Genomic DNA, 27,392 nt, shown 5'->3' with positions numbered 1-27,392 from the left:
CACCAAAGCCCTGAATTTCTTGGCCATCTGCTCTTTTCAGGCATCAGCTGGGAACATCTGCAGGATCTCATAATCTACAGCCCATAACACCATATTACAATTTATAGATGCCACGTTTGCCTTCTTCTTCTTCTTAGGCTGTCCCTCGGGGTTGAGGATGACTTGCTTCCACACTAAAAATGAGATCTCAGGTGACTGAAGGGCCCAATGCATGACCTACAGTTCTGTCACAGGTGGGGCAGACGGTGGTAGGGGGAACCGGTGGGTGGGGTTGCCACTTGCTCCTTTCACTGTCAACGCTTGGCTTCAGCTATCCCTTGGGGATGAGACTCGAGGTGTTCAACTCCTTCCTGCTGCTATCCCTCCACGTTAGGCAGTTTTGGGCCAGAGATTCTCAGATGTCGGTGGGGATGTTGCATTTTTTCAAAGAGGCTTTGAGGGTGTCCTTGAAGCTTTTCCTCTGTCCTCCTGTGGCTCACTTGCTGTGTCGAAGCTCCGAGTAGAACACTTGTTTGGGGAGTCTTGTGTTAGGTATGTGGATGACGTGGCCTGCCCAGCGGAGCTGATCGAGCATGTTGGCCTGAGCGAGAAAGCTGATGATGGTGCGTCTATCCTGCCAATGGATTTGTAGGATCTTGTGGAGGCAGCGCTGGTGGTACTTCTCCAGAATTTTGAGGTGCCTGCTGTACATAGTCCATGTCTGTAAGCCATATAAGAGGCCGGGTATCACTACTGCTCTGTAGACCATTGTGCGGGGGGGATACTGGTGTGTGGTGTGGAGGGTCAGGTTGGTAGAGAGTACCTTTGTCTTACAGATGTTTAGTGTAAGGCCCATGCTCTCGTACACCTTGGTGAGGGTGTTGACAATGGCTTGGAGCTCGGCCTCCGAGTGTGTGTAGAAGCAAGCATTGCCTGCATACTATAGTTTGCCAAGACTGTGACTTATGTCCACTTTGACACAGACGAGGCCAGTCAGACACAAAGATCTTTTGTCTTTGCTGCAGTGAATGGATTTCCACAGGTTCAGGAACTTATTGACTGCACGCATATGACAATCAAGGCGTCATCAGATAATTCTGGAATGTCCCTCACCAGAAGGAATTTCACTCCCTTAATATGCAGATTGTTTATGGCTCTCTGAAGCCCTGGCTGAAGATACTTGTTAGGAGCCCTCCCAGTGATGCTGAGGAGAGGTACAACTGGAGCTACAATCATGGAGGACAATCATTGAGCATGCCATTGGCTTGCTAAAAATGAAATTCAGATACCTTGACAGATCTGGGGGTGCCCTTGAATGTACACCAGCAAAGGTGTTGAGAATGGTGGTTGTCTGCTTTGCCTTGCATAACACAATGCTGCAGAGAGGAATGGAGCTGCAAAATCAGGAAGTTACAGATTGCTCGGTATTCTCCACCTTCACAGAATCAGAATCACAGAATTACACAGTGCAGCCCATCGAGTCTGCACTGACATGTGAGAAACACCTGACCTAGCTACCTAATCCCATTTACCAGCACTTGGCCCATAGCCTTGAATGTTATGACGTGCCAAGTGCTCATCCAGATACTTTTTAAAGGATGTGAGGCAACCTGCCTCCACCACCCTGCCAGGCAGTGCATTCCAGACCGTCACCACCCTCTGGGTAAAAAAGTTTTTCCTCACATCCTCCCTAAACCTCCTGCCCGTCACCTTGAACTTATGTCTGCTTGTGACTGACCCTTCAACTAAGGGGAACAGCTGCTCCCTATCCACCCTGTCCATGCCCCTCATAGATCCAGCCCCCACATTGAAGGAGGAGGAGGGGAGATAGAGAGAGACTTGCACTTATGTAGCACTTTTCATGGCTATCGGACATCTCAAAGCACTTTGCAGCCAATAAAGTCACTTTTGAAGTGTAGTCACTGTTGTAATGTCGGAAACATAGCAGCTAATTTGCGGTCACAAACTCCTACAAATAGCAATGACTAGCTCATCTGTTTTTTTTGTGATGTTGCTTGAGGGATAAATATTGGTCAGGCCATGGGGGATAACACCCCCCCGCTCTTCTTTGAAATAGTGCCATGGGGTCTTTTATACCCACCCAAGCAGGCGGATAGGGCCTTGGTTTAATGCCTCATCCAAAAGACTGAATTTAGCTCTGACTGTGCAGTGTTCCCTCAATACCACACTGGAATGTCAGCCTTTAATGTTGTGCCCATGTGAAACTGTAGCCCTGAATTTTCTGGACCTCCCAAACCCTAGCACAGAGCATTCCCACTATCATAAATAGCTACACGGCAAGCAGATTGTCCACATGTGTTCCACTCTGGGTGTACCATTCTGATGAAGCCTTTTATCCATTGGAGAATCGGAATGCAGCAAGAAAGGGAAAGGCATATAAAAAACTTTCCTCATTTACTATTTCACAAATAAAACTATATTGACTTAGAGCTAAATTTTATGCTGGGCGTGAGGGTCATGTCCTCTGGCGTTAAAGTCGGGGGTGGGCTGTCTCAAGTTGGTTGGCTTGTCCTGCAGCTGTTTAACAGCTGTTAATTGGCTTGAGGTGGACCTTTCACCTCCTTCAGGGAAGAAGTCTGGTCTTTGAGAACTGCCAGCCAATCAATTGGTCACAGGTCTCTGATCCCGGCAGCACCACCAGGAGCAGTGGCCATTTCTGGGACTGCAGATAGTTCCAAAGGGAAACAATTTACGATGGAACCTGGGCAACGGTAGGCCTGGATCTTGCTGGAGCCAGGCTGGCAGGCCCTGGCAAGTGGTTTGGGGAGCTGGGATGGACAGGGCAGATGGGGAGGGGAAACATGGGGGAGGAACACATTCGGGGGGTCTCTAATAGGCACAGGGGGGCCTGAAAATGAGGCACCCTCCCCCATCCTTACCCGACCACCGGTCCGCCAGGATTCACCTGGTAGGCTTAATACTTGGTAACAGCCTCCCCCGCCGTGGTAAAACCCCAGCCACTCAATTGACCCATTGGCATGTAGGCCATCTGAAGTCCCGCCATTATCCACTGCTGGTAAAATTGCAGTGGGGGTGGAAATGGTGCCCAATTTTACATCCCCTCTGCCTGCCATCCCCCCGGGTTGTGGGGGGAGGGATGTGATTGGTGGGGTGGGAGTAAACTTCCAGCCTTAATTACAAACACCCAAATGAATTCCCTTTTGCAACTAAGAAGTCTTCCTCATGCTACCTATCACTTTTTCATAGTGCTACCTAAGTGACTTCACAGAGCAAGAGGCAGGCTGCTTACTCTCTTACTCTAACAAATATGGTGCCCATTGATGATCTCCTCTGGGCTTTGGAGCCTGTGAAAGCCCGCTAAAGATTGTACCATGAAGAGTGCATGTGATTATTTTGTCTCGTACTCTTACCCTTGCCCCTTAAACAAAACATCTGATAAGCCCATTGTTTCCCCAGCAAATTAATTTTAACTTTCCCATGGTCTAACCCATTCAGCTAAGGCATCTCCAGCCATGCATACCCCTCCCATCCTGTGATGCTGACTTATTCCTCGCTATCTGCTCTTCCTGCTTCACTATTGGTCATTTTTTTGTCACTATGCCTGCTACTCTGGAATTTCCTCCTAATCACCTTTGCCTCACCACTTTGGTTCCTTCATTCAGACTCATCCCTTTGCTTGAATCACGTTGTTGCATTTTACGTTCTTCTTCCATGTGTCAGCTGATCCCGTTCAACTACCTCCCTTAGGAGCCTGCACCACATTCCTTTATCCTGCGGGAGGAAAAAAATATTTTTTCCAATCCTTAACCTTGCTTGAGGCTAGTGAATTTTGTATTTGTTTCCTCTTATCCTATGTGCATTTTCTAAGTTAAATAACTTGCTTGCTTCAACCTTATGTAAGAGATATCTTGTTGTAATTATTTCATTTTTCAGGCCAGATCACATATTAGACAATTGGAAAAATTGCAAAAACATTGCATTAGACTGTAGGCATTGACTAGTTGGTCAGGTCAGGTCTCATTTACTTGTCTTTAATACTAAATACTACTTAGTAGAAGCCACAACTAGTGTTACATTGCCTTGTGAGCAGTTAGTTGAAGGTCCAAAATGATGGGATTCTTCCCTTTGCTCACCACAGTTGCACAAGTTCCCAATTTTGCTCATGGCATCAGAGGAGTCATCAGAGGGAATTTCGACCCCATCGATTGATGGGGCATGAATGGGTGGGAAAGTAAAAATTGTAAAACTCTCAAACCTGACCCCAATCCACTGCCAACCCACCCACTTCTCTAGGAGGAGAGTTGGTCTGTAAAATCTGTTAAGGGGGCTGTGTTCCTCAATTTTTATCTGAATTTTTTTCGGGTTCTCAGGGATCCTGACAAGAAAAAGGAGGCAAGAAGGACAGAATCCATGTTCTAAGTGTGTTAATTACAGTGCTTGCAGGCTAGAATGAGTAACAGTTCTTCTCTCAGTTAACCTCCATGAGATCAGACCTTTTTGATTGACTGGCAACTCTGTGATTGATTGATACACTTCCCGTGGTATCCAATTTACTCACCCTGTGATGTTTCTAACCCCCTCATTGATGTCCCTGCCCGCCATCGATGTCCTTATCCCCTGGGTATCTGATTAACCCACCCTGCATTGTCCATGTCCTCCGTGATGTTGATTTACCCACCCCTGGGATTTGCCTACTACCCCACCATGATGTCTCACCACCCCAAAATAACTATATCCCTGCAATGTCCATGTTCCCAGCTTTTGATGCCCAATGAACCCAGCTCCATGATGTCCCATTCCTCTGTAATGTCAGTGACCCCTACGATGATCCATGTTCTCCAAGGTGTCCACTTAACTCACCCACACCCTGCGATGTGTGTGTTCCATGTGGTGGGTGTGTACCCCTGCAATACCGTTACCCCCTGAGATGTCCATGTCCCATCTGTGATGCCTGTATACCCTCAGGATGACCAGCTCCCCATGCCCTGTCTGATTAACTCAACCCCATGATGTCCCCATCCTGCTCATGATATCCATATACTGACCTTATGTGCCATGTCCCTGGCCCTAAGTGATTCTGCGTGACCCACGCAATGTCCCTCTTCTCTGCTGAAATCCTTATTCGTTCGTGATATTCAGTTAACCCAATCCCATGATGACTCTAGCCCCTTGTGGCTCTATATCCCCTGGCAATGTCCAATTAGCTGACACTCTGCAATGTGTGTAACATCCCCACTACCTTAACCGCCTACATTATCCCTGTCCTACCATGATGTTTGGAACTCTGGCATTATTCTACGTGACGTCCATCACTGAAGCAGGGAAAGCATTCGTGGAGATGTCAGTCTCTATGAACTGGCTGCAAGGGCAAGCCTATTACCTGGGGATAGATCTTTGTGAATGACTGCCGGAAAATAATTTTAAATCGTCAAATGCCTCACAGCTTGAACCTCCCACTGTGTTGCCATCTCCGATCCATTTTCAGGTTCTTGACACATCAGGGAAAAGTGTGTCTCAGGGGAAATCTCTTGTGGCATGGAAAGTTGCAGGTAAGCTGCTCATCCTTAATTGGATTCCTGCAGCTGTAGGTGGGTTGCCATCAAACTCACTCACCCACCTCCAGGAACAGCGCATGATGGTGAGAAAGCATCAGGGAGCCGACCTGATGCGCATCTTTCTAATTTCCTCGCATTGCCCCCTCCAAAGCCGCCTACTCTGGCCTGGGGAAAATTCAGCCATATATTGTCAGTAAATTTGGGTCAGAATTTTACACCTTGCGGGTGGGTGCGCACCCGACCCAACTGGGCGTAAAATAGCATGAGAAGATGTTGGGCAAGTGTCCCAACGTCATCCTGCATGCGTACAATCTTCAGGCTGGCGGTCACGCACGGGTGTTGGAGCCGTACCTCCCATCAATTAAAAGGCCGTTAAAAATCCAATTTGAACCCGATTTTACGTTGGCCATGTGATTTCACACTCACCGCATGAGCAAAACGGGCAGGCGGGCAGCCCCCATTTTGCAAAGCCTCACCCAAGTGCGGCATAAAAAGCGTCAGCAGCATTGCTAGTGTAAGTAGTGAAGGGTTTAAGAGATAGTTTGCTGCTGGTTGCTTACATGAACATGATAGCTTCACCTCTGTTCTAAGCTTCATTCTTAGCATTTCCAGGCTTCACTCCAGGACTTATTGGTGCCTTCATCAACAGGAAGGGATTCCACTCCATGAACGTCCAGATAGTGTGTGACCACAAGACGCAGATTCTGCAAGCCTGTGCACAGTACCCTGGCAGCTCCCATAACCCTTATATCCTCAGACACTCCCAGTTGCTGAGGCTATTCAGTGCTCCAGCCTGACAGGATGGATGGTTGCTGGGTGACAAGGCTATCCGTTGAAAAGGTGGCTTATGATGCCTCTCCGCTGCCCAAGGACAGAGGCAGAGCAGCATTATAATAGGAGTCATGCCTCCACAAGTTGGGTGATAGACAGGACCATAGGTCCTCTGAGGATTCGCTTCCAATGCCTGGACTGTTCAGGGGGAGCACTACAATACACCCCAGAGCGGGTGTCACTGATAGTGGTTGCATGCTGCGGGCTCCACAATCTGGCACTGGCAAGGGGGCACCTACTGGAGGAAGAGGATCTTGATGCAGCTCCATAAGCCACAGAGGATGAATCCAACAGAGAGTCAAAAGAGGAGAACAGTGAGGAGAATGCTGACGGCATGAGGCAGATCTCAGTATCCTTCAGGGAGGCAGGGACACCAAGGATGCCTTGATCCAATGGTCCTTCATCTGGGCTGCCAAAGATCTGCTTCCACCTCATGCCAGGGCAGCCACCTCTATCCCAAATGTCTGAAATGACCCTTTCATTTGAGCCCAAAGTTCACTCAGTGCCTGTGCAATAAAGTTTAGAGCCACTCACATCCAGCATTACATACTGACGTACCCTGCGCCAAAAAAACAAAAAGATGAAGCATACTCAGGCCATTACGACAAAAACAAAATTTATCACATTTTCACAATCAAAACAAATTCATGTAACCTTCTCTGGTCTTCACTCCAAGACCAGTAAACATAAACAAAACATTACACAACAGAAAATCACCAGTGACCAGTCCCTCTTGTGCTCATAGTGCCTTAAACTTATGTTTACGAGTGTTACGTCTTGGTGCCTCCACTCGCTGGCAGTGGCATTGGAGGCAGCATGCTGATTCTGGTGTCTTGTTGGCCTTGATGACCTTGGCGGCCATCCTCTGGCCAGTGGAGCCTGTGCTGGTCCCGCCTGAAAGGGAGCGGCCATTGCCACAGCTGGCATCTCCCCAGTCATCTCAGCCTCATCAGATGCCAAGGTCACTGGCAGAGGGGCAAAGGAGCCGCTGCCGTCATCCAGAGCACCCTGAGAGGAGCCTGCAGAGATGACAAGCGGCTCATGCACCAACGTGAGGTTGCTCTGGAACTCCCTACTTGCCATTGATGGATGGGCACCTAGCTGGGATACTGGGTGCCTCATCAATCTCCCACACTGGCACTGACCACCTGAAGTCATTGCCTGTGTGAGGGCTTGCAGGAATCCCTGATTCTGTCTCTGGTGCTGCCCCTCCATGAGAGTCACCATTTTGTCAATGGAGGAGGCAGTGCACTCGGCCATGAGGGTCAACACAGTGCCCATGCTCCGCATGGACGCCTCCATAGCGGTGACAGTGGCATGCATACCCTCTTGGATCTCTACCAGATCCTCCCACACATCCCACTGGATATCCAGCATCTGCCACCTAACTGATGACTCCCAGGCTCATCATCTGCCTTCGACTCAGGTCATCCTGGTCTCCAGCAGTCCTCTGACATTCTAACTGAGGATCTAATGCCCACCGAGGTGCTAGTATCTGCACTGGTGCCTGGTTCAGAGAGTGGGTGTGATGCAGGTACTTGGGAAGCTTGGCGGTCCTCTGGCGTCAAGGGTGGCTCTTCGGGGTCCTGCGCTTGAGTGCGTGCTGGCGAATCTAAGAGAGAGGAACAACATGTCATTAGTTTAAGTCATCACACTGTCACTGTGCATGCCAGGCACCCTGGTGAGACAATGGAGATCTGCATCATGGTGCCATCGTCTTTCAATGATCAATAGGGAATCCAGTTTTGAGGCTCCCTTCAATGATGAGACTACACAAGAATGTTTGCCTCATCTGAAACTCACCCCTGTGCACTGCACTCTTACTTTTGTCTGACACCTTAGTCTCTCCACGGCCAGTTGACCGAGGTGTGTGGTGCCTCTGCAGCTCCAAGGCTTCCTGCTTGAATCTGGTTAGGATTAGGAGGCTTGGGGGACCTCCGCCTGTCCTCGTCCTTTCAGTGTTGTTATGGGTTGTCTTCTCCTGAAAGGACAGAGGAGCATGGATTAGTCCACTCTCTACCTCCAGCGCCATTGCAGCCTGGCCAACTACACCTGAGGAACACCTTGCAGGGCACATTCAAATTGCGGCCCTCGAGCCGCAAGACACTCAATCCAAGCAGCCAGGGCTCACCCACTTGGCCAGCTCCGGCGTCATTGATAGTTGGCACTCAGACGCTAATACCTCTGAGCTCCATGGGAGGATGGCCAGCCCAAAACATTTCAACACACTGATCCATGCCAACACAGTACTCACTCTTCCCAAGCGCAGCAGGTCATTAAGCCTTTTGCGGCACCATGTGTGCCGCACAACGTCGTGGCTGCTGACCTACGCTGCCACCTCTTCCCAAACTCTTTTTGTTAGGTGCGGTGGCCTCCTCCTTCCATATCTGGGGACAAGGGTGACCCTCCTGGCAGCCACCTCTTCCAGGAGGACCAGGAGGCACTTGTCCAAAAACTGGGGGGGTGCCGAGTGCCCACCTGACCTGCCCTCTCGCCTGGCCTCTCCAGCCGCTCTTGAGGCCGTAACTACAGTCTTCAGAGTGCTGCAAATATGTTCTTCCCTGGCAGCCTTCAAGGATTATCCTTAATTGGCCAGCCAGCGTGAAATCGTGGTCGGGGGCCGATTGCGGGTGGTGGCCCTTTTCCCAACTGGTCGCGGGCCCACTGATAGCGTGCGCCCACCTAGGGTAAAATTCAGACCTTGGATACATTACACTTGAGCTCCTCATCTAACTCATTGATGTGGATTATAAATAGCTGAGGCCCAAACACTGACCCTTATGCCATCCCATTTCAGCCTACCAAACCAAAAATGACTTGTTTATTCCTACTATCTGTTTTCTGCCATAACCTCAATCCCATGAGTAACTCTGTGTGGCACTTAATGGAATACTTTTTGAAAATTCAAACACAATTCAAAGTACATAGGGCAGAATTTTCACCTCAGTGGGCGAGCGTGCACCCGACCCACTCGCGTGTAAAATGATGCGCGACACTTCGGTCGGCGGGCGTGCGCGGGAATCAGCAGCAAGTCTGCTGACAATTAAAAGGCCTATTAAGGCCATTAAAAGGATAATTAACTTAAAATTTTCACTGCCCGTCCAACCTTACGGTTGGCAGGCAAGCAAAAAGGCTAAGCGGCCTTTGTACTTTTTAGTAAACCTCATCCACAGGCGGGATGATGTTTCCAACAGCAAATAAAAATAAAATAAAGCATTTTACATTTCATTTATAAGATGTCCTTGCTCATGTGACAGAATCATGTTTTATAACGTTTTTAAAATCTTTGTTTTTTTTTGAAAACTGCACAGAGCTGCCTCAGAGAGATTTTCAAGCGTGCACCTCTGCGCATGCGCGAAGTTCCCACTCACCCCACTCGACCTCCTCCCCCCGCTGCACAGGCAGCACTGAGTGCTGCAGCACATGTTTCATGCTGAGTGGGCTTTAATTGGCGTGAAATCGCAATCCAACCCCAATTGCGGGTGGCGGTCGGCTTCCCGACTATCCCCACCAAGCCTGCCCAACAAGGGCAAAATTCTGCCCATGGTTTCCCCTTCATCCAGCTATTAGTTACATCTTCAAAAATGATTTCCCTTCCATTAATCCACGTTGGCTCTGCTCAATCATATTATGATTTCCTAATGTACTATTATCATATCTCTAATAATAAATTCCAGTATTTTCCATACAATTGATGTCAGGCTAATTGACCTATATTCTCTATTTTCTCTCTTCTTCCTTTCTTGAGCAGCAAGGTTACATTTTCTACCTTCCAATTCATGAGGCTGACCTAGAAACTCGGGGAAGAATTTGTAGCTCACTGGGCCCGACCCGACTGAACTTAAAATGACGAGCGATGAGCGTCCTGATGTTGTTGCGCACTCACGTGATATTTTAGCGTGAAGACAAATACAAAGGACTGATTTTCCCAGGTCTTTGGAACTAGCTTTGGAGTCAGGGGCACATGGAAATTGGGAAAGATGTGCGTCAGCTTTTCCTGGAGGCAGATTACAGGTTCGACAGCAATCCACCCAGCAGTGGTAGAAATCCAATTAAGGATGGTAATGAGCCACTTGTCTTTAATTTTCCAGGCTGCAAGAGATTTCTCTGAATCCCCACTATGCCAGGAGCTTCAAAATGGATTGGAGGTGGCTTCACAGTGGAACGTCTGAGCTGCAACTCATTTGAGGATTTAAATTTATTTGCAGGATGCTTTTCTTCCAGTATATGTCACAAAGTAAACATGCAGTATTGTGCCTCCGTTCCATGATCTTGTCCTCCACACTATTACTGCAAATTTGGTTTGGCCAGTCAATATAAAGATTAAAGTCCACCATGATTCCTGCATTACCTTTGTTACAAGCACATCTAATTTCCTGAATTATACTCTGCCTGGCAATACAATTACTATGAACTACTCCAACCATTGTTTTCTCCCCCTTGTTTCTTAACTCCAGCCAAATTTATTCTACACTTTGATTTTCTGAGTTAAGATTCTTTCTCTCTACTTTCTTTACCCCATCCATTATTATCAGGACAACCTGTCCTTCTTTTCCATTTTGCCTATCCCATCTAAAAGTCTGGTATGCTGGAATACTTAGTTCCTAACCTTAGCTCCTCTGCAATGAGGACTCTGTAATGGCTATTAGACCAAAGCCATTAATTTGTATCAGCTCTTCATTCATCTATTTTGTTGTGAATGATTTATGTTTTCAGGTATAAGGTAGTGATCTGGAATTGGAAATTGCCCTTGTTCCGTGCCCCGACACTGCATGGCATGCTTTAGACAGGCCCTCTAGGATTTTCAAGCTACAGCCAATTAAAGGCAAGTGAATGTGCTTGCCATCCAATCATGGGCAGAGGGTGGATGGACTCTCAACAATGACGGGCAAATGGGAAGTGCTCCAACGCTCAGAGATCGGCAGCCCCACTGGCTGCAGTGGGAGCTGCCTACCTGAAGATGGAGAGTGAGTGGCAGAAGGCCAGTAAATGTTCCTCGTTGTTTCAAGAAGCCACAGCTGCCTGGCCGTGATATTGGAGTGTCAACACTTCCAGGGCACTGCCAGTGGGCACAGCTGTGGCCCGGCAGCCATTATGGTTTGGAGGTTGTCCTTTGTTATCCATTGGCCCCCTACCCCCCAGCTCCTTGCTTCCTGCCTTGAGCTCAGCATGGAAACAGGTCTTAATAGACAGAAGAACTATCAATAATTGTCCTCAATTGGCTGCCCACCAGGAAGTGGCAGGCAGCTGATCTGACCCAAAGCTGCCCTCATTGAAAATGGCTCAGGGTCAGAATCATAGCAGCGAACTGGCACAAAGGCTGGTGGCACCAAATTGCGCACACGCCTGCCTCCGATCCAGATCCTGCATTAATTTAAAAATCCCGGCCATAGCATATATAGTTTTAATTTTTTTGTTCTCCCTTTTGTTACCCTCATAACTAGTGCCCTTTGTTGAGTTGTCTCTCATTTCCTGACTCATTCTGCTTATTTTTATCTTAAATGCTACTCTGCTCCACAGTCTGGACATTTCTTTTATTGTTTTTGAATTGACTCTTTCCTAAACCGGCCCACCCTTCTTCATTTGTTTAGAGCCCTATCTACGGTCCTAATTATTTGATTCGTCAAGACACTAATCCCAGTCTGGTTTATGCAGAGCCTCTGACTGCTGAACAGTTCCCTCTTTCCCCATACTGTACTTGTGCCCCAAGTATTGAAACCCCTGCCTCCCATAAGACTCTTTCAGCCATGTGTTAAACCTTCTAATCTGTTTGTCCCTATGCCAGTTTGCATGTGGCCCAGTGTTTTTTTATTTGTTCATAGGTTGTGAGCGTCATTGGCAAGACAATCATTTGTTGCCCATCCCTAATTGCCCTTGAGAAGGTGGTGGTGAGCTGCCTTTTTGAACTGCCACAGTCTATTGTTGTAGGTACACCCACTGTTAGTTCTGTTAAGATGAGAGTTCCATGTTTCTGACCCAGTGACAGTGAAGGAAGAATGATAGCATTCCAAATCAGGGTAATGTGTGTCTTGGAGGTGAAGGTATTCCCATGCATCTGCTGCATTGTCCTAGGTGGTAAAGGTCGAGTTTGGATTGTGCTGTTAAAGAGCCGCGGCAAGTTGTTACAGCACATCATGTAGATGATACATATTTCTGCCACTGTGAACTGGTGGTGAAGGGTATGAATATTTAAGCTGGTGGATGGTGTGCCAATCAAGCGGGCTGCTTTGTCTTGGATTGTGTTGAGTTTTTTTAAGTGTTGTTGGAGCTGCACTCACCCAGGCAAGTGAAGAATATTCTATCATGCCCCTGACTTGTGCTTTGTAGATGGTGGACTGGCTTTGGGGAGTCAGGAGGTGAGTTCCCAGCCTCTAATCTGCTCTTGTAGTCACAGTATTTAGTTAGGTTTCTGGTCAATGGTAACTCCCAAGATGTTGATGGTGGAAGATTAAGCAATGGTAATAAGGTTGAATGTCAAAGGGAGATAGATTCTCTCTTGCTGGAAATGGTCTTTGCTTGGTATTTATGTGGTGGGAATGTTACTTGCCACTTATCAGCAGATTCTGAATGTTGTCCCGGACTTGCTGCTTGAGGGGTTGTTGTCCCGGACTTGCTGCTTGAGGGCATGGACTGCTTCAGTATTTGAGGAGTCGTGAATGATACCGGACACTGTGCAATCATCAGCAAGCATCCCGACTTCTGACCTTATGATGGCCAGAAGGTCATTGATGAAGCAGCTGAAGATATTTGGGCCTAGGACCCTACCCTGAGGCACTCCCGCATTGATGTCCTGGGGCTGAGATGATTTGCCTTCAACTAGTTGTTGGAGACAAATAACAAGCTAGTAAACCCTTTGTAAATTTTTTTGAAGAAGTCAGTGCAAAGCTGATCAAACATACATGCAGTTGAGGTATGTGTAGCTGCTGCCAAAACATTCACACAGGTATGTATGTGTTGCTTGCGTAATGCAGTACTTGGGAAGAGTGTGTATTTTAGAATGTAAAACTATATCAGATTTTGGTTGACCTCAATTTCTCAATGCTGTGGATGATTTAAATGTAAATCAGTTTCGTGCGTAACATATCTGTTTTCATTTTAAATTGATTTCTGATATAATTTTCTTTGTTCTTGACATTTAGGTCAATGGAACAGAAATAGAATATGAATTTGAAGAAATCACATTGGAACGGGTGAGTTAAAATAGTCACTGTTACATTTGGCTATTCTCTGCATATTTTGGAACATAGTTTAACATCCATTGTTAGCTGGGTATTTTTTGCAATTCAGTGACTTAGTTATGTCTTTAGATAGATGCAATTAACCTGGTTATATCTGAGTGACTTGTACAGCGTTCAAAATATACATCTCACCTTTCACAAAATCTTTGTAATAATAGTTTTCCATGCATTTGGATTAATTGTCCTTCGAGTAGGGGTGGAGGAATGGATGAAACTTTACAAGTTTCAATTCATGCAACTCTTTTGACAAATTAGTATTGTGATGTGGTTATGTTCAGTTGTGTTTACTGCATTTCCCCAAATGTTAAGCAGCTATTGAATAATAACACTTTCTAATTAATGGTGCATATATTACATTAAACATCGATATATTGAAGTAGAACTGAATGAGTCTAGCTTCTTTATATTATGCCTGTGCTGATGTACTATACCAATTACCTGGAGAACTAAAAAGGAAGTACATTTATGGAGTTGTGTCAAATCCAAAGTGATTATTCATTTATCAACATGGAGAGGAATTACTGCTGTATCTAGTGATGGGGAATGAACCAGAGCAGATAAAAGAAATAAACATTAGGAAATTTTTAAACAATAGGGATCGAAACAAAATAAGATTTAAGATAAAGATTGAGAAAGACATAAGACAAAGACCTAAAAAAGAATGAAAAATGCTACTTTTGAAGGGATGAGAATGGAACTGGGGAAGGGAGAATGGAACTGGGGAAGGAAGATTGGAAAAAAAATGACTTACAAAGTGATGGAATGGTAGTGGGAAATAGAGCTCAGGAAAATGTATTACGCTAAAAAGCATGAACAAACTAGCCAATAATGAAACACTATGGATGAATAAAGAGAAAAGGGCAGAATTGAAACTAAAGAAAAATACATAAATTAAGTGTATCGACTGTAAAGGAGAGGGTGACAAAAGGGAATACGAAGAAGTCTAGCAAAGAAGTAAAGAAAATTAGTAAAGCAAAGAGAAGTTATGAAATTAAATTATCATGGAATATAAACTGAATTAGTAATGTCCCAGCAGAGACCTGCTAAACATTTCTGATAAATTAGTATCTTTATTGCAACAGTACTTCTTTAAATCTCCAATCCCATGCTATCCTTCTCATGCCGTACCCATCCCATTCCTCTCATCTATCTCTATATAATCCCCATTCCTCAGCCTATCCCTTCTTTCTATACCATTCTCATCCCTCGTTCTATCCCTCTCATATCAACCCACCCTCATCCCCAATTCCAAAAGCCCTTGAATTCCCTCCTTGCTCCACTCCCATGCTGTTGATAATGCCATTGAATGTCAAAGAGAGATGGTTGGATTCTCTCTTGTTGAAGATAGTCATTGCTTGGCATTTGAATGGCATGAATGCCATTTGCCACTTGTCAGTCATAGCCTGAATATTGCCCAGGTCTTGCTGCATGTGGACAAGGACTGCTTCAGCATCTGAGGATTTCATAACTTCTCTTTGCTTTACTAATGTTGTTTACGTCTTTGCTGGTCTTCTTCCTATTCCTTTTTGTCACCCTCTCCTTTATTATCACTATACTTAATTTATGTTTCTTTCCTTAGTTTCAATTTTACCCTTTTCTCTTTATTCATCCATAGGGCAGAATTTTGCCATTGTCAGGCGGGCTTGGTGGGGGTGGGCTGGGGTGGCCGGGAAATCGACCGCCACCTGCGATCAGGGCCGGACTGCGTTTTCATGCTGATGGGCCAGTTAAGGCTTGCCCAGCATGAAATGTGTGCTGCAGCATGCAGCGCCGCCTGTGCTGGGGGGTGGGGGTGGGGGAGGTGGGGGGGGAGTAGATGGCAAGTGGGGCAAGCAGGGAACTTCTGGAAAAGCTCCCTGCGGCACAGAGCTGCCTCAGGGAAATGAAGAGTCCTGAAAAACAAAAATAAAGAATTTTTAAACGTTAAAGAAACATGCCCCCTCATGTGACTCTGTCACATGACTAGGGACATGTTATAAATGAGATGTAAATTTTTTTATTTTATTTTTATTTGCTGTTGGAAAGCTCATCCACCCATGGATGAGGCTTCCTAAAAAGTGCAAAGGCCGCTTGGCCTGTTTGCCTGCCCACCAACCGTAAGGTTGGACGGGCAGTGAACGATTTAAGTAAATTAATACTTTAATGGCCTTAAAAGTCCTCTAATTGTTGGCGGGCATGCTGCTGATTCCCATGTGAGCCCGCTGACCGAACTATCATGCTGCTGCGCGTTGACGTTAGGGCGCTTGCCTGACGTCGTCACGCATCATTTCACGCTCAGCGGGTCGGGCGTGCATCCACCTGCCAAGGTAAATATTCTGCCCATAAGGTTTCATTATTGGCTAATTTGTTCATGCTTTTTAGTGGAATATATTTTTGTGAATGGAACTGAACACTGTGCAATCATCAAAGGACATCCTCACTTCTAACTTTATATTGGAAGAAAGATCATTGATAAAGCAGCAGATTATGGTTGGGCCTAGGATACTACCGTGTGGAACTCCTGCAGGAATGACAGAGCGAGCCATGGAAAGAACAGTGTCAGACACCCACAGTTAAAAACAGCTGCAGGGAGTCTGTGGGAGACAGAGCGACACTTTGGGAAAAGAGGAGGGAAAAAAAACAATGTAATGTTAGAGGAAAGCAAGTAAGTAATTAGTAGGTGAGATTTTTCTCTCTGAACTAGTGCACTAAATTAAACCGAGAGCTGGGAAATTAAACATTTTAAACAGATTTTTAAAAAGTGAAACCTGAGAGCAGAGATTTTTTTAAAAATGCAGGTGCTGAGGGTGAAGATTTAACAAGAGGGGTTTTAAAAGCAGAGATTTATAAAGAGTGGGAGCTGAGAGCAGAGATTTATAAAGAGAGGGAGTTGAGCAGCCAGAGTCCTGCATGGAATTGGGCTGTCCCAGAAGCAAAATAACGTCACAGGACAAGGAGTCGCATGGGGGGTTTTCTGGTAAGTTTTAAATTTAATCTAAATTAATCAAATATAAGGTAAGGCTAAATTGATTGATCAGTTCATGCAGATACTAAAAACTGAAGCAAATTTTATAATGTATCATTTAATTATAATCAGTGTTCAACCTAGAGGATAAAGTTATGAATGAATAATAAAGAATAGTAACACAAACCAGTTTTTAACTTTTCATTAAATTAAAATCCAAGATTTTCAGCTAATAAGAGTTGTCATAATCCCAGATGCTGTTACTACTGGACAAGCCAGGTCCCAGGGTGGAAGCTGGCTTGACAGATCTTAGCTTTTACTTTTTGTTTAGAAATGTGGAGGGTGGCTCCTGAGCAGAGTCACAGGAGTGAGCTGATGAACTTGTAGCTAAAGAATAAAACAATTATTAAACAAGAAGTGATGAACAATATTACAATACTCCTTCACCCACAACTATGGGTGGAATCGTCCCAGTTTTGCACTAAGTGTGGTAGCGGGTGGGTGAAACGACATTTTAGCCGCCGGCCACGATGGTGGGTTTTCATGCCATATCATCCTAAAACTGCAACATTATTTATACATTCCCAGAAAACACATCATTTCCTTGGCAGGCAGGCTCTGATTCACCTGCCAAGCTCTCACCTTGCCGCTTCATCATGCCAAGCACCACATTTAAAGTACAGCTGCGCTCTGTGCTTCCAGCCTAGGACTGCAGCAAACAAGACATGGCCCTGAAAGACAAGAAGACTGCAGCCCTTGAGTGCCCTTTGGACAATGTGCTGTGATGTCCTCTACCCCCGTTCTGGCCGCAGGAGGGGGAGCAACATTACCACTCCATCTTGGTAGTCGATGGCAGTGGTGATCAGTGCCAATGCTGCACAGAAGAGATTGGCCATCCAATGCAGACAGAAGATGAATAATCTCATTTGTGCAGCCAGGTATAGCAACCATCTCAACACTCTAAACTCACACACTCAAGTCCATCGCACATTCACTGGCATCTCACTCACTGCCAACTCAAAGGACATCACCACCCATTCTCACACACATACCCTACATCTCCATTTGGCCTCACCTCCTATGGAGACTGCTTCCTCAGGCATCGCCATCTTGAGGCCACTTGTACAGATCCACATATGCCCCCACACACACTCTGGGTTACCGCCTTCCCCAATATAGCCCTCATCCTGCAACCTCTTCCCTTGCCTGAGGCCACTTCTCCCCCTTTGCCAAGTAAGCCCAACTAGCCCTGCTGCCATTGAAAAGCCACCCACATATGGCTGATCTGGTAGGTACAGATCGGCCATGAGCCCACTAAAAGTTATGTGGTGCTGTCTGTGAAGCCTGGCGCTGATGACTGAGAGTGCTGACCGAAGCAAAGTAGACAAACAAACCTTCAAGTCTGAGTGAAGTGCAGCCCGCCTAGTGCATGTCACTTATGTGCTGTTGTGAAACACATTGGCATGTTTTCCTGCAGACGTGGGTGGATGATCCAGCTTGGGGGGGAACGATCCCAATGGGCTGGCCTAATAATGATATGCTGATGTACTACAATGAGGTTCCTGACATCTGATGGCACTGCCATTGCCGAGCTGAGTGGATGATCGCGAACTGGTTTCATGTTGTCGTGAAACCGATTGCCCCATATTGTCCACTCACCACCGAACACGCCCAACACTGGCAGGCACGGAAAATCCCGGCCTATATTCTTACAGATATATACAGATTCATGAAGATAACAGAAGTTACAACATCTATCTTATGCTCTCATGTTCACAGTAATTACACAGTCCATCTAAACCAATAGGCGACCTGTGGTCAGGCACACCACACTCTGAAACCAAGTGGAAAATGCCACCCCAAACAGAGGGTACGGATCTCTCATCAACATGCCCCAAACAGCTGTCACACCATGAGCCAACCGGTCTCACTGAACTCTGTCTTTCACATGAGGGTTTCCCATCTCCACTCTCGAAGAACTCACGTGGAATCTTTTCCCAAGCGACACTTTCTCTCGGACGCCTTCCACAAGGGTCCACCTCCAAGTTTTTGAACTCTCCTTCTGATGTCCCTCTCCCCTGGATCGCCACTTGCGTTCAAGCTTTGCCTTCCGCACACTCTCTCGGAGATACTCAGCTGCACCAACAGAACACCATTGCTTCACATGCCCATAGTAAGGAGTCACCAACCTTTGGCTGTCCCCTTGGATCTTCTGGCTTCTTGCAAGCCTTTGCCTTCTTCAACAGGTGTTTTAAAGTCTGCACGGCATGTTCCACCATTCTGTTAGATTGTGGATATTTGTGACTTGACGTGACGTGGCATAACTTCCAATCCTGTACAAATTTGCGAAATTGAGTCCCTGAGAATTGTGGACCGTTATGTGAGATGAGCATTTTAGGTATGCCGTGGCAAGCAAAAATTGATTTGAAATGATGTATTACAGTGATGCTTTTACTATAATTTCTCAGCAGCACAGACTCAAAAAATTTTGAGTAATGATCTACTGCTAGTCGGTACTCACTGTTGTCAAATGTAAACAAATCCACTCCAATTTTCTGCCAGGGCCCCTCTGGAACACTGTGTGGTTGAAATGGTTCTTTTTGTTGTGATTTACAGTACTTTTGACACACTACACACGCAGTCACCATTTCCTCGATTTGTGCTCCCATTCCAGGACACTACACCTCGAGCTCTTCTCCTGCATATTTCTGTGCTGAGGTGACTTTCATGTATGCGCTACACAATTTCTTTCTTCACTGTTGCAGGAATTACGATCTTTTCCCCCTTGAAAAGTATTCCTGCTGCATCATGAAGTTCCTCATGAAAGTTCCAGTACTCTTGTACAGCAGAAGGGGCTTGGCTCTGTTGTGTGGGCCAGTCAGTTTGCACAATCTGCCACAGTTTTCTCAGGGTGGCATCATTCTTGGTTGCTTCCCTGATCACATCCAATTTGGTTACAGCCACAGGTAAGTTCTTTGTCAGAATGTGAACCTGTGCTTTTGTTTTTTCCTCTTCCTCTGTGATGGGCAGGTATGCACGTGACAGAATGTCTGCCGTGTACATTTCCTTGCCCGGTTTGTATTTAACTCTGACCTGGTACTTCTGCAGATGCATTAGTAATCTTTGGATTCTTGGTGGTGCACAGTTCAGGGGCACCTGCCTCAGTCTGTGGTTGTGTTCTTCTCGTGAGGCTCCCCAGATCAGCACATCATCAATACAGGTTTCCACGCCCTCTAACCCTTCAAGCAGCTGCATCACTGTTCTGTGTAACACCTCCAGAGCTGAAGTAATACCAAAGGTAAGCGTAAAAACCTGTATCGTCCATACAGTGTGATGAAGGTACAGAGATATGAGCTGCATTCATCCAGCTGGACCTGCCAGAAGTCTGAACTCGCATCCAAGACTGAGTAGTATTTAGCATCAGCTAGCTTACACATGATCTCTTCTAATGTGGGCAGCTGGTAATGCTTTCTTTGTACTGCCTGGTTTAGGTCTCTGGGATCGCAGATTCCCATCTGATTTTTCTATAATTACAATTGGATTAACCCACTTGTCGGTTCTTCAATTTTCTTGATGATATGAAGTTTCTCCATTCTGTCCAACTCTGCTTTCAGTCCGATCCTCAGCATTACTGGTATTTTCCTGGCTGGTTGTATTTTGGGTGTCACAGTTTCCCCAATCTTGATGGTGTGTTCTCCTTTTTGGGCAGCCAATCCCCTGGAACATATCTTTATACTCGCTCAGGATGTCATCAGTGGTGGCAGTCATTATTCTCTTGATTGGCTTCAGATTTCCACAAGCTTTGATTCCAAGAATGGGTTTTGCATCAGTTTTCACCACTCTGAATGGAAGTGCTTGAGACTGTTTTTTGTAGTTCACATTAAGTGTGCACTTGCCTTCTACAGTATTTTTTTCACCTGTGTAAGTAGACAGCTTCACTTTTTTATTTAGCTGTTTTTCTTTGCTTATCTAATGATACAGGCTCATGGGAATGACATTTGCTTGAGCACCTGTGTCAAGTTTGAAATTCACCATCATGTTGGCAATTTTTAAATCAACCTTCCATTCGTCGTCTTTGGAATTTGTTGTTACTGCACCAACGAAAAGTTCAGTTTTAGTGTCTGTGTCATCATTTGCAATTGTGTGTACTTTCTTCGATTTACACATCTTAGCAAAGTGATTTTGTTTATCACAGTTCTTACACTACTTTCCGTAGGCTGGAAAACTGTGTGGTAAATGCTCTGTTCTGTATCAGCTGCATTTAAGTGTTTTAATAGCAGTTTTGTTTTATTTACATTCAAGCTGTCTATTTGTTCTTTCCCAGGGCTGTTTCTGTTCAACTGCATCTAACTGCTAGACGGAGTGCAGCTTATCATCTTCTGTCATCTGCTTAATCTGACATTTTGTTGTCTCTGCCCCTCTGCAGATATTTATTGCTTTCTGCAGCATGAGATCAATTCCTCCCAAAAGCCGTTCTCTCCGACAGTCATTTGCGATCCCACAAATTATTCTGTCTCGGATGAGTGATTCTTCAAGCTCTCCAAATTCACATGATTTAACTCATTTTCTCAGCTCAGTTACATACTGACTAATGTTGTCACTGCCTTGTGTGAACGTAAAATATCGGTATCTCATACATGATGTTTTTAGGACGGCAGTAGGCTTCAAGTTTTTCCATTATTTCTTTTAAGTCATTTCATTTCTCATCACTTTCAAGCGTGAATGTGTTATCTAGGACTTCTTCCCCTGCTATGTGAAGAAAGATGGAAGACTGTACCTGAGGGTCTTTTTTTATCACAACCCGTTGCTGTGAGGTACAGCTCGAATCACCCCAGAGCCACCTCCAGTTTTCACTGAGAGGAGAATTTTCTATGTTGCTGGTCCAATGAGAAAGGAGGCATTTCTGGACATTGTCCTTGGGAATGCGGCGTACTAAGTGGATAAAGTGTGCGCAGAAGAAGATTTAGGGGACAGTGATCAATATATCATAAGGTTTATGTTGTCTATGGGAAAAGAAAAGTGACAATCCAGAGTAAGAATAATTAATTGGGGCAGGCCAACCTCAATGGGGTGAGAATGGGTGTGGCGCTGAAAAATCAGAATCAAAGATTTACAGAGAAAACTGTAACTGAACAATGAACAAGCCTTTAGAGGTTGTTCGGATACAGGCAGAGTTCGTTCTGATGAGGGGAAAAGATAGGGCAAAGAAATCCAGAGCTCCCTGGATGACAAAAGAGATAGAGAATAAGATGAAGGATAAAAAGGGTGCACGTGACGGATGTCAGGTGGATAATACAATTGAAAATCAGGTTTAATTAAGAAAGTTCAGAGGGGAATTTAAAAAAAAACAAATCAGGGAAGCAAAGAGAGAGAATGAGATGTGACTGGCAGCTAACATAAAATGGAATCCAAAAGTCTTCTATAGGCATATAAATAGTAAAAGAGGAAAGGGGCCGATTATGGACTTAAAAGGGTAAGAGGGCATGCTGAGGTACTAAATGAGTACCTTGTATCTGTCTTTACCAAGGAAGAAGATGCTGCCGAAGTCATGGTGGAAAAAGAGGCAGTTGAAACACTGGGTGTGTTAAAAATTGATAATGGGGAGGTATTAGATAGGCTGGCTGTAGTTAAAGTTGATAAGTCACCAGGACCAGATAAGATGCATCCAAGGGGATGAGGGAGGTAAGGGTGAGAATTGCAGAGGTACTGGCCATAATTTTGCAATCCTCCTTAGGTACAGCGGTGGTGCCAGAGGACTGGAGATTTGCAAATGTTACACCCTTTGTTCGAAAAATGGTGTACGGATAAACCCAGCAAAGACCAGTCAGTATAACCTCAGTTGTGGGGAAATTTTTAGAAATGATAATTCAGGACAAAAATAACAGTCGCTTGGGCAAATGCGAGTTAATTAAGCAAAGCCAGCATGCATTATTAAGGGAAAATTGTGTTTAAGTAACTTGCTTGAGTTTTTTGATGAGGGTACATACTGTTGATGTGATGCTTATGGATTTCCAAAATATATTTGATATAGTGCCCCAAAACAGACTTGTGAGCAAAGTCAGCGCTCATGGAATAAAATGGACAGTAGCAACATGGATACAAAATTGACAGTGACAGGAAACAGAGTAATGGTGAACAGAATGTTTTCGAGCTTGAAGAAGGTTTATAGTGGAGTTCCCCAGAGATTAATGTTAGGACCCCTACTCTTCATATATAATAATGATCTAGACATTGGTATACAGGCCACAATTTCAAAATTTGCAGATGACGCAAAACTTGGAAGTGTACTCTGAGAAGGATTTATTAAATTTCAAATGGCCATAGACAGGATGGTGAAATGGGCAGAGAAGTGGCAAATGAAATTTAATGCAGAGAAGTGTGTAGTGATTCATTTTGGTAGTTAGAATGGGAGAGGCTATATAATATAAAGGTTACAATTCTAAAGGGGGTGCAAGAGCAGTGGGACCTGGGGTATATGTGTGCAAATCATTGAAAGTGGTAGGGCAGGTTGAGTCAGCAGTTAATAATACATACGGGATCCTGGATTTTATGAATAGAGGCATAGAATACAAAAGCAAGGAAGTTATGATGAATAAAAACAAAAAGCACTGGAAAAACTTTGTTTTTATTTCAGATCTCCAGCATCCACAGTATTTTGCTTTTATTTCTGTAGTTATGATAAACCTATATAAAACACTTGTACAGTCTTAAGTATCATGTCCAGTTCTGGGCACCACACTTTAGGAAGGATGTGAAGGTATCAGTGTGGGTGCAGAAAGATTCGCGAGGATGGTTCCAGTGATGAAGAACTTTGGTTATGGAGATGGATTGGAGAAGCTGGGGCCATTCTTCTCAGAGAAGGAGCGGTTGAGAAGAAATTTGATGGAGATGTTCAGGATCGTGAGGGATCTGGACAGTAGATGGGGAAAGTTGTTCCCAGTAGTGGAAGGATCAAGAACCAGAGGACACTGATTTAAGGTGGTTTGTAAAAGATGCAATGGGGTCATGAGTAAAAATTTTTTTAGGCAGCGAGTAGTTAGTATTTGGAATGCTCTGCTTGCTAGAATGGTGGAAGCAGATTTAGTCATGCTTTCAAAACAAAACATAATCATTATCTGAAGAGAAAAAATATGTAGGGAAAAGGCGATGGGGTGGTACCAGGTGAAATGCTTTTGCAGAGAGTCAGCAAGAATATGACGGGCCGAATGGGCTCCTTCTATGCTGTGACCATTCTATGATTCTATAATTCCATGTCCTGAGGTTGAGATGATTGGCCTTCGAAGGCCACAAACGTTTTCCTTTGTGCTAGGTAGAACTCCATAAAGTCATAAGCTTTCCCTCCAATTCCCAATGGTTTCAGTTTTGCTATGGCCATTTGATGCCACACTTGGTCAAATGCTGCAGTCCCCCAAAGGGACTGACTCTTACCTCATCTCTGAAATTCAGCTCTTTTGTCCATGTTTGAACTGAAGCTATAATGAGGACTGGAGCAGAGAGGCCCACAAGCTGAGCATTAATGAGCAGGTTATTACTGAGTAAGTGCCGCTAGTTAGCAATGATTCCAACAGTGCAGCACTTCCTTTGCATCACACTGAATTAGATTTATAAAGGAAGAAAGGAACATTTATTTTCTCCTTAAGCAACACCACAGGAGACCCAGGAAATTATATAATGCATTGTTTATTAAATGACATACCTTCCATATTGCACAGGAAGTTAACCAATCAAAAATTACATACTCTACTGCATATTTCTCTTACTTCTCACATCAGGCCACTTAATACATACCATTTGCTGTCACCAGATAAGCTTCTCTCTTAGAAGCTTCAGGCTAGCGTCCCACTCTGCTTTAAAGCTGCCATTCCTCTGCACATTCTATGCTCAGCTTTTCTTTGGGCTCACTGCATGTGCAACTTCTCTGCACAAACAACTGTCTGACATGCCCTGGTAAATATTAGGGCAGTCAGCTCTATGCTTCCCTCCCTATTGCAGCTCCCAGGTTTGCCTCCAACGACTTTGATTCCATCTCAAGGACACACTCCTGTTTAACATCTTTGCTTCCCTCATATCAACTGTTTTCCATGCTTCTGGTTAGAATTATTGCTTGGTTCTTGGGCTCAGCTACTCCCAGGACTTGACATATATTCCACTTCAGAACACGGGGCTATATTTGGAATCATCAAAGCACATGAGAGTCATACACGGTCAGGTGAAAAGGGGAGGAAATAAATGGGAGAGACAATGTTAATAGAATGTTTCCATGGCCCATCATCAAGTACACTTAACCTGGTACCCCTGACTTTGAGTATTCCCATATCTCAGTTACTCCATGTCTTTATGCTACAGCCCCCATGTGCTCTCATTACCCAAATGTACCCCAAATACCAGCCTGATGCCATGAGTGGGCCTGGCCTCCTAACCTACTGATGAGTTTTTCTTCCTCCTCCCACTGACACTTCCTTGTCACCCCAAGTGCTTCCATTCTCCTCGCATCCAAAGTATCTCAAACTTAAACACTCAATCCCCTGTCTGACTTCTTTTGGAATCCCCTCAATGCTCCCGGACCCCACCGCTCCTTCCCAGCCCACAACATTTCTGCCTGCTATTCCACCCATCCTTTCCAACTTGAGTCACACAGTGTCTCACCTGCATGTTGGAACACCTCTTGATTCTGGAAACTACCTCTGCCCAGTACCTGTTTGACCCTATCGTGCTATTAATCTGGGGCTATTAAAGGTAAAAGGTAGAAATCCTTTATCTCAGCACAGGAATATGAGTAAAAGATATAGATATTGAGAGACATACAAAAGAAAGAGGAGATAAAAGAAAGAATAGACCTTCAGAAAAAGGGAGAGAGAACATACATAGAGTTAGAGATAATCAGAAATGCAGAGTCCACAGTGGCAAAAGTTTGTGAGAAAAATGGCAGGAAAAAGACGGTAAGAAGCACCCTTAAAATATTGCAGTGGGAAAGAAGCAGAGACTACTGCAAGAAGAGAACATTTTTTCTCTGTACAATGCCACAACATTCATTATTGATAGATATGATAAAAACTGAAAATATATAACCTGAAACTTTTACAGCTGTTCTTGTTATTATACTCTCCCAAATGTAGCTGAGACAGCAAATGCAACTTTGCATAGTAAAGGAAGAACAGGAAAAGACACCCTCTTCATTATTTTTCTTTTTATATGATTTATTCCAATCCTCTTTTAACCTGAAAGGGATTGTTCTAAAAAGGGAACCAGTCACCTTGTGGTACAGTACAGTGTGAAGAAAAACACAACATACTTTAACTATTTAAGTGCCTTGAACATAAGACTGAGAGCTAAATTGGATAGCCCCCAAAAACAAGCACAGGGATTTGTGATGTTCAATTACCCGTGCCTGTTCGATGTAATGCAGGCAGCAGAGGAATTAAATGATTGCTGCTTGCTAACCGTGCTGTTCATTTGTTCATGTCAGTAGGGGGCCTAAAATCAAAACTTGCTAGCAGAAGATGAAGCTAGGCTGTACTGCTTAAAACTCGTCTGCACTTTGAAGTGTGGGAGAAGAGGTGCATTGTTGTTGGAACAGGTTCTGGGAGCCATGCAGGAAATGAATCTGATCTGGGAAATATTGAAAAATAGCATAGCATAGAAGAGTGCGGACTCCAAGGTTTTCTGACACTATGTTTGGCGGGGAAGTGGCAAGAAGGAAACATGTCCTCTATCTTGGAGGTCCTTCAGATACAAGATCAAACGGTAGTGGTGCAGATAGATGTGGAAGTTAATGCCAGCAGCCTAGCCCTGAGGACCTTGGTGCAGTGTCGCAAGAAATTAATGACTTCAGATGAGTGGTATAGGTCAATTAATGCACTTTCAAATGCCATATTCTACCAACTACACCTCAGACACTGTGCAAATCACCACAATCCATCATTCATCTACCAATAATCTCTATCAATCAGGACTCATGCCTAACAAATGTAGCCTCACTTCACCTTCATGCACTAAGCACTGCTGCAAGCCTCACACCCACATGTCACAGCTTGCCAGCTATTCAACTGTGGCAACCACATCAGCCAAACACATTGCACCACACTTGCAGCAAATGCTAACTGGAGAGGGACAGATGTGCTTGCACAGCTCAACCCCTATGGACGAGACTGTGCTGGCCATTATTGGAATGGCCATTGCTGAGGCCTTGGCTAACACTAGGGCTGAAGCCATTGAAAATGCCTAATCCTCTTTCTGAGACCCTACTTTGTCCTCATCTCACACTCTCTTCAGATTTATATCATGCAGGTCATATAAACATGCATCTTTTCATTTCCATCCCTTCCCTACACCACCTTTGAGGGGTTTTACTTTCAGAAACCCAGGCGATCCAACCTGGCCAGGAAGTGGGGAACACTACAAGCAGAATGATGTTGAAGTCCAGCACCTGATTTCAAATTTGCAGCCACCAGCTCGAATACTGACACTGTGCATATCTCAGAGTATAGATTAGAGGCAGGATCCATACATAGCGAGTCAACAGACAGTGTGCTGCAGCCAGGGCAGGTGACAAGGAGAGTGCAGGTGCCAGCTTGCTGGATAACAAGGGTTCCACTGCAGAGGACTTAGACGAGCATTTTGATGGGGCAGTTTAGAGAAGAATGCTGATATGTATGCATAACAAAATGCTTATAAGTAAATTGGGAAGTCTGCCAGAAAGTGTGTGGTCAATGTCAAGAAGAATGGAGTAGTCCAACATCAACTTAGCACATGGCCTTGCACAACTTGAGGCCCATCCTTTTCAGTGTGTAAGTGATAGCCAACTCTGTCCACTTACCTGTGGATCCAACCATAATTGCAGCATCTAATGGCTGATGTTGCAAC

General features: G+C 45.0%; 1 protein-coding gene across 1 annotated transcript in view; it reads left to right on the top strand.

Moving 5' to 3' along the window:
- LOC144682415 (disks large homolog 2-like) overlaps positions 1–27,392 on the top strand; it is a 1,267,833-nt gene that overhangs the window by 752,786 nt on the left and 487,655 nt on the right. The window contains exon 9 of the mRNA XM_078544824.1: positions 13,487–13,537. Coding sequence (XP_078400950.1) covers positions 13,487–13,537 — 51 coding nt within the window. The remainder of the gene's footprint in view (positions 1–13,486; positions 13,538–27,392) is intronic.

The sequence above is a fragment of the Cetorhinus maximus genome, chromosome 7 (assembly GCF_964194155.1).
Source record: "Cetorhinus maximus chromosome 7, sCetMax3.hap1.1, whole genome shotgun sequence".
Classification (NCBI taxonomy): domain Eukaryota; kingdom Metazoa; phylum Chordata; class Chondrichthyes; order Lamniformes; family Cetorhinidae; genus Cetorhinus; species Cetorhinus maximus.
The sequence above is the reverse complement of the archived record's forward strand: the minus strand, read 5'-3'. Positions and strand labels throughout refer to the sequence as shown.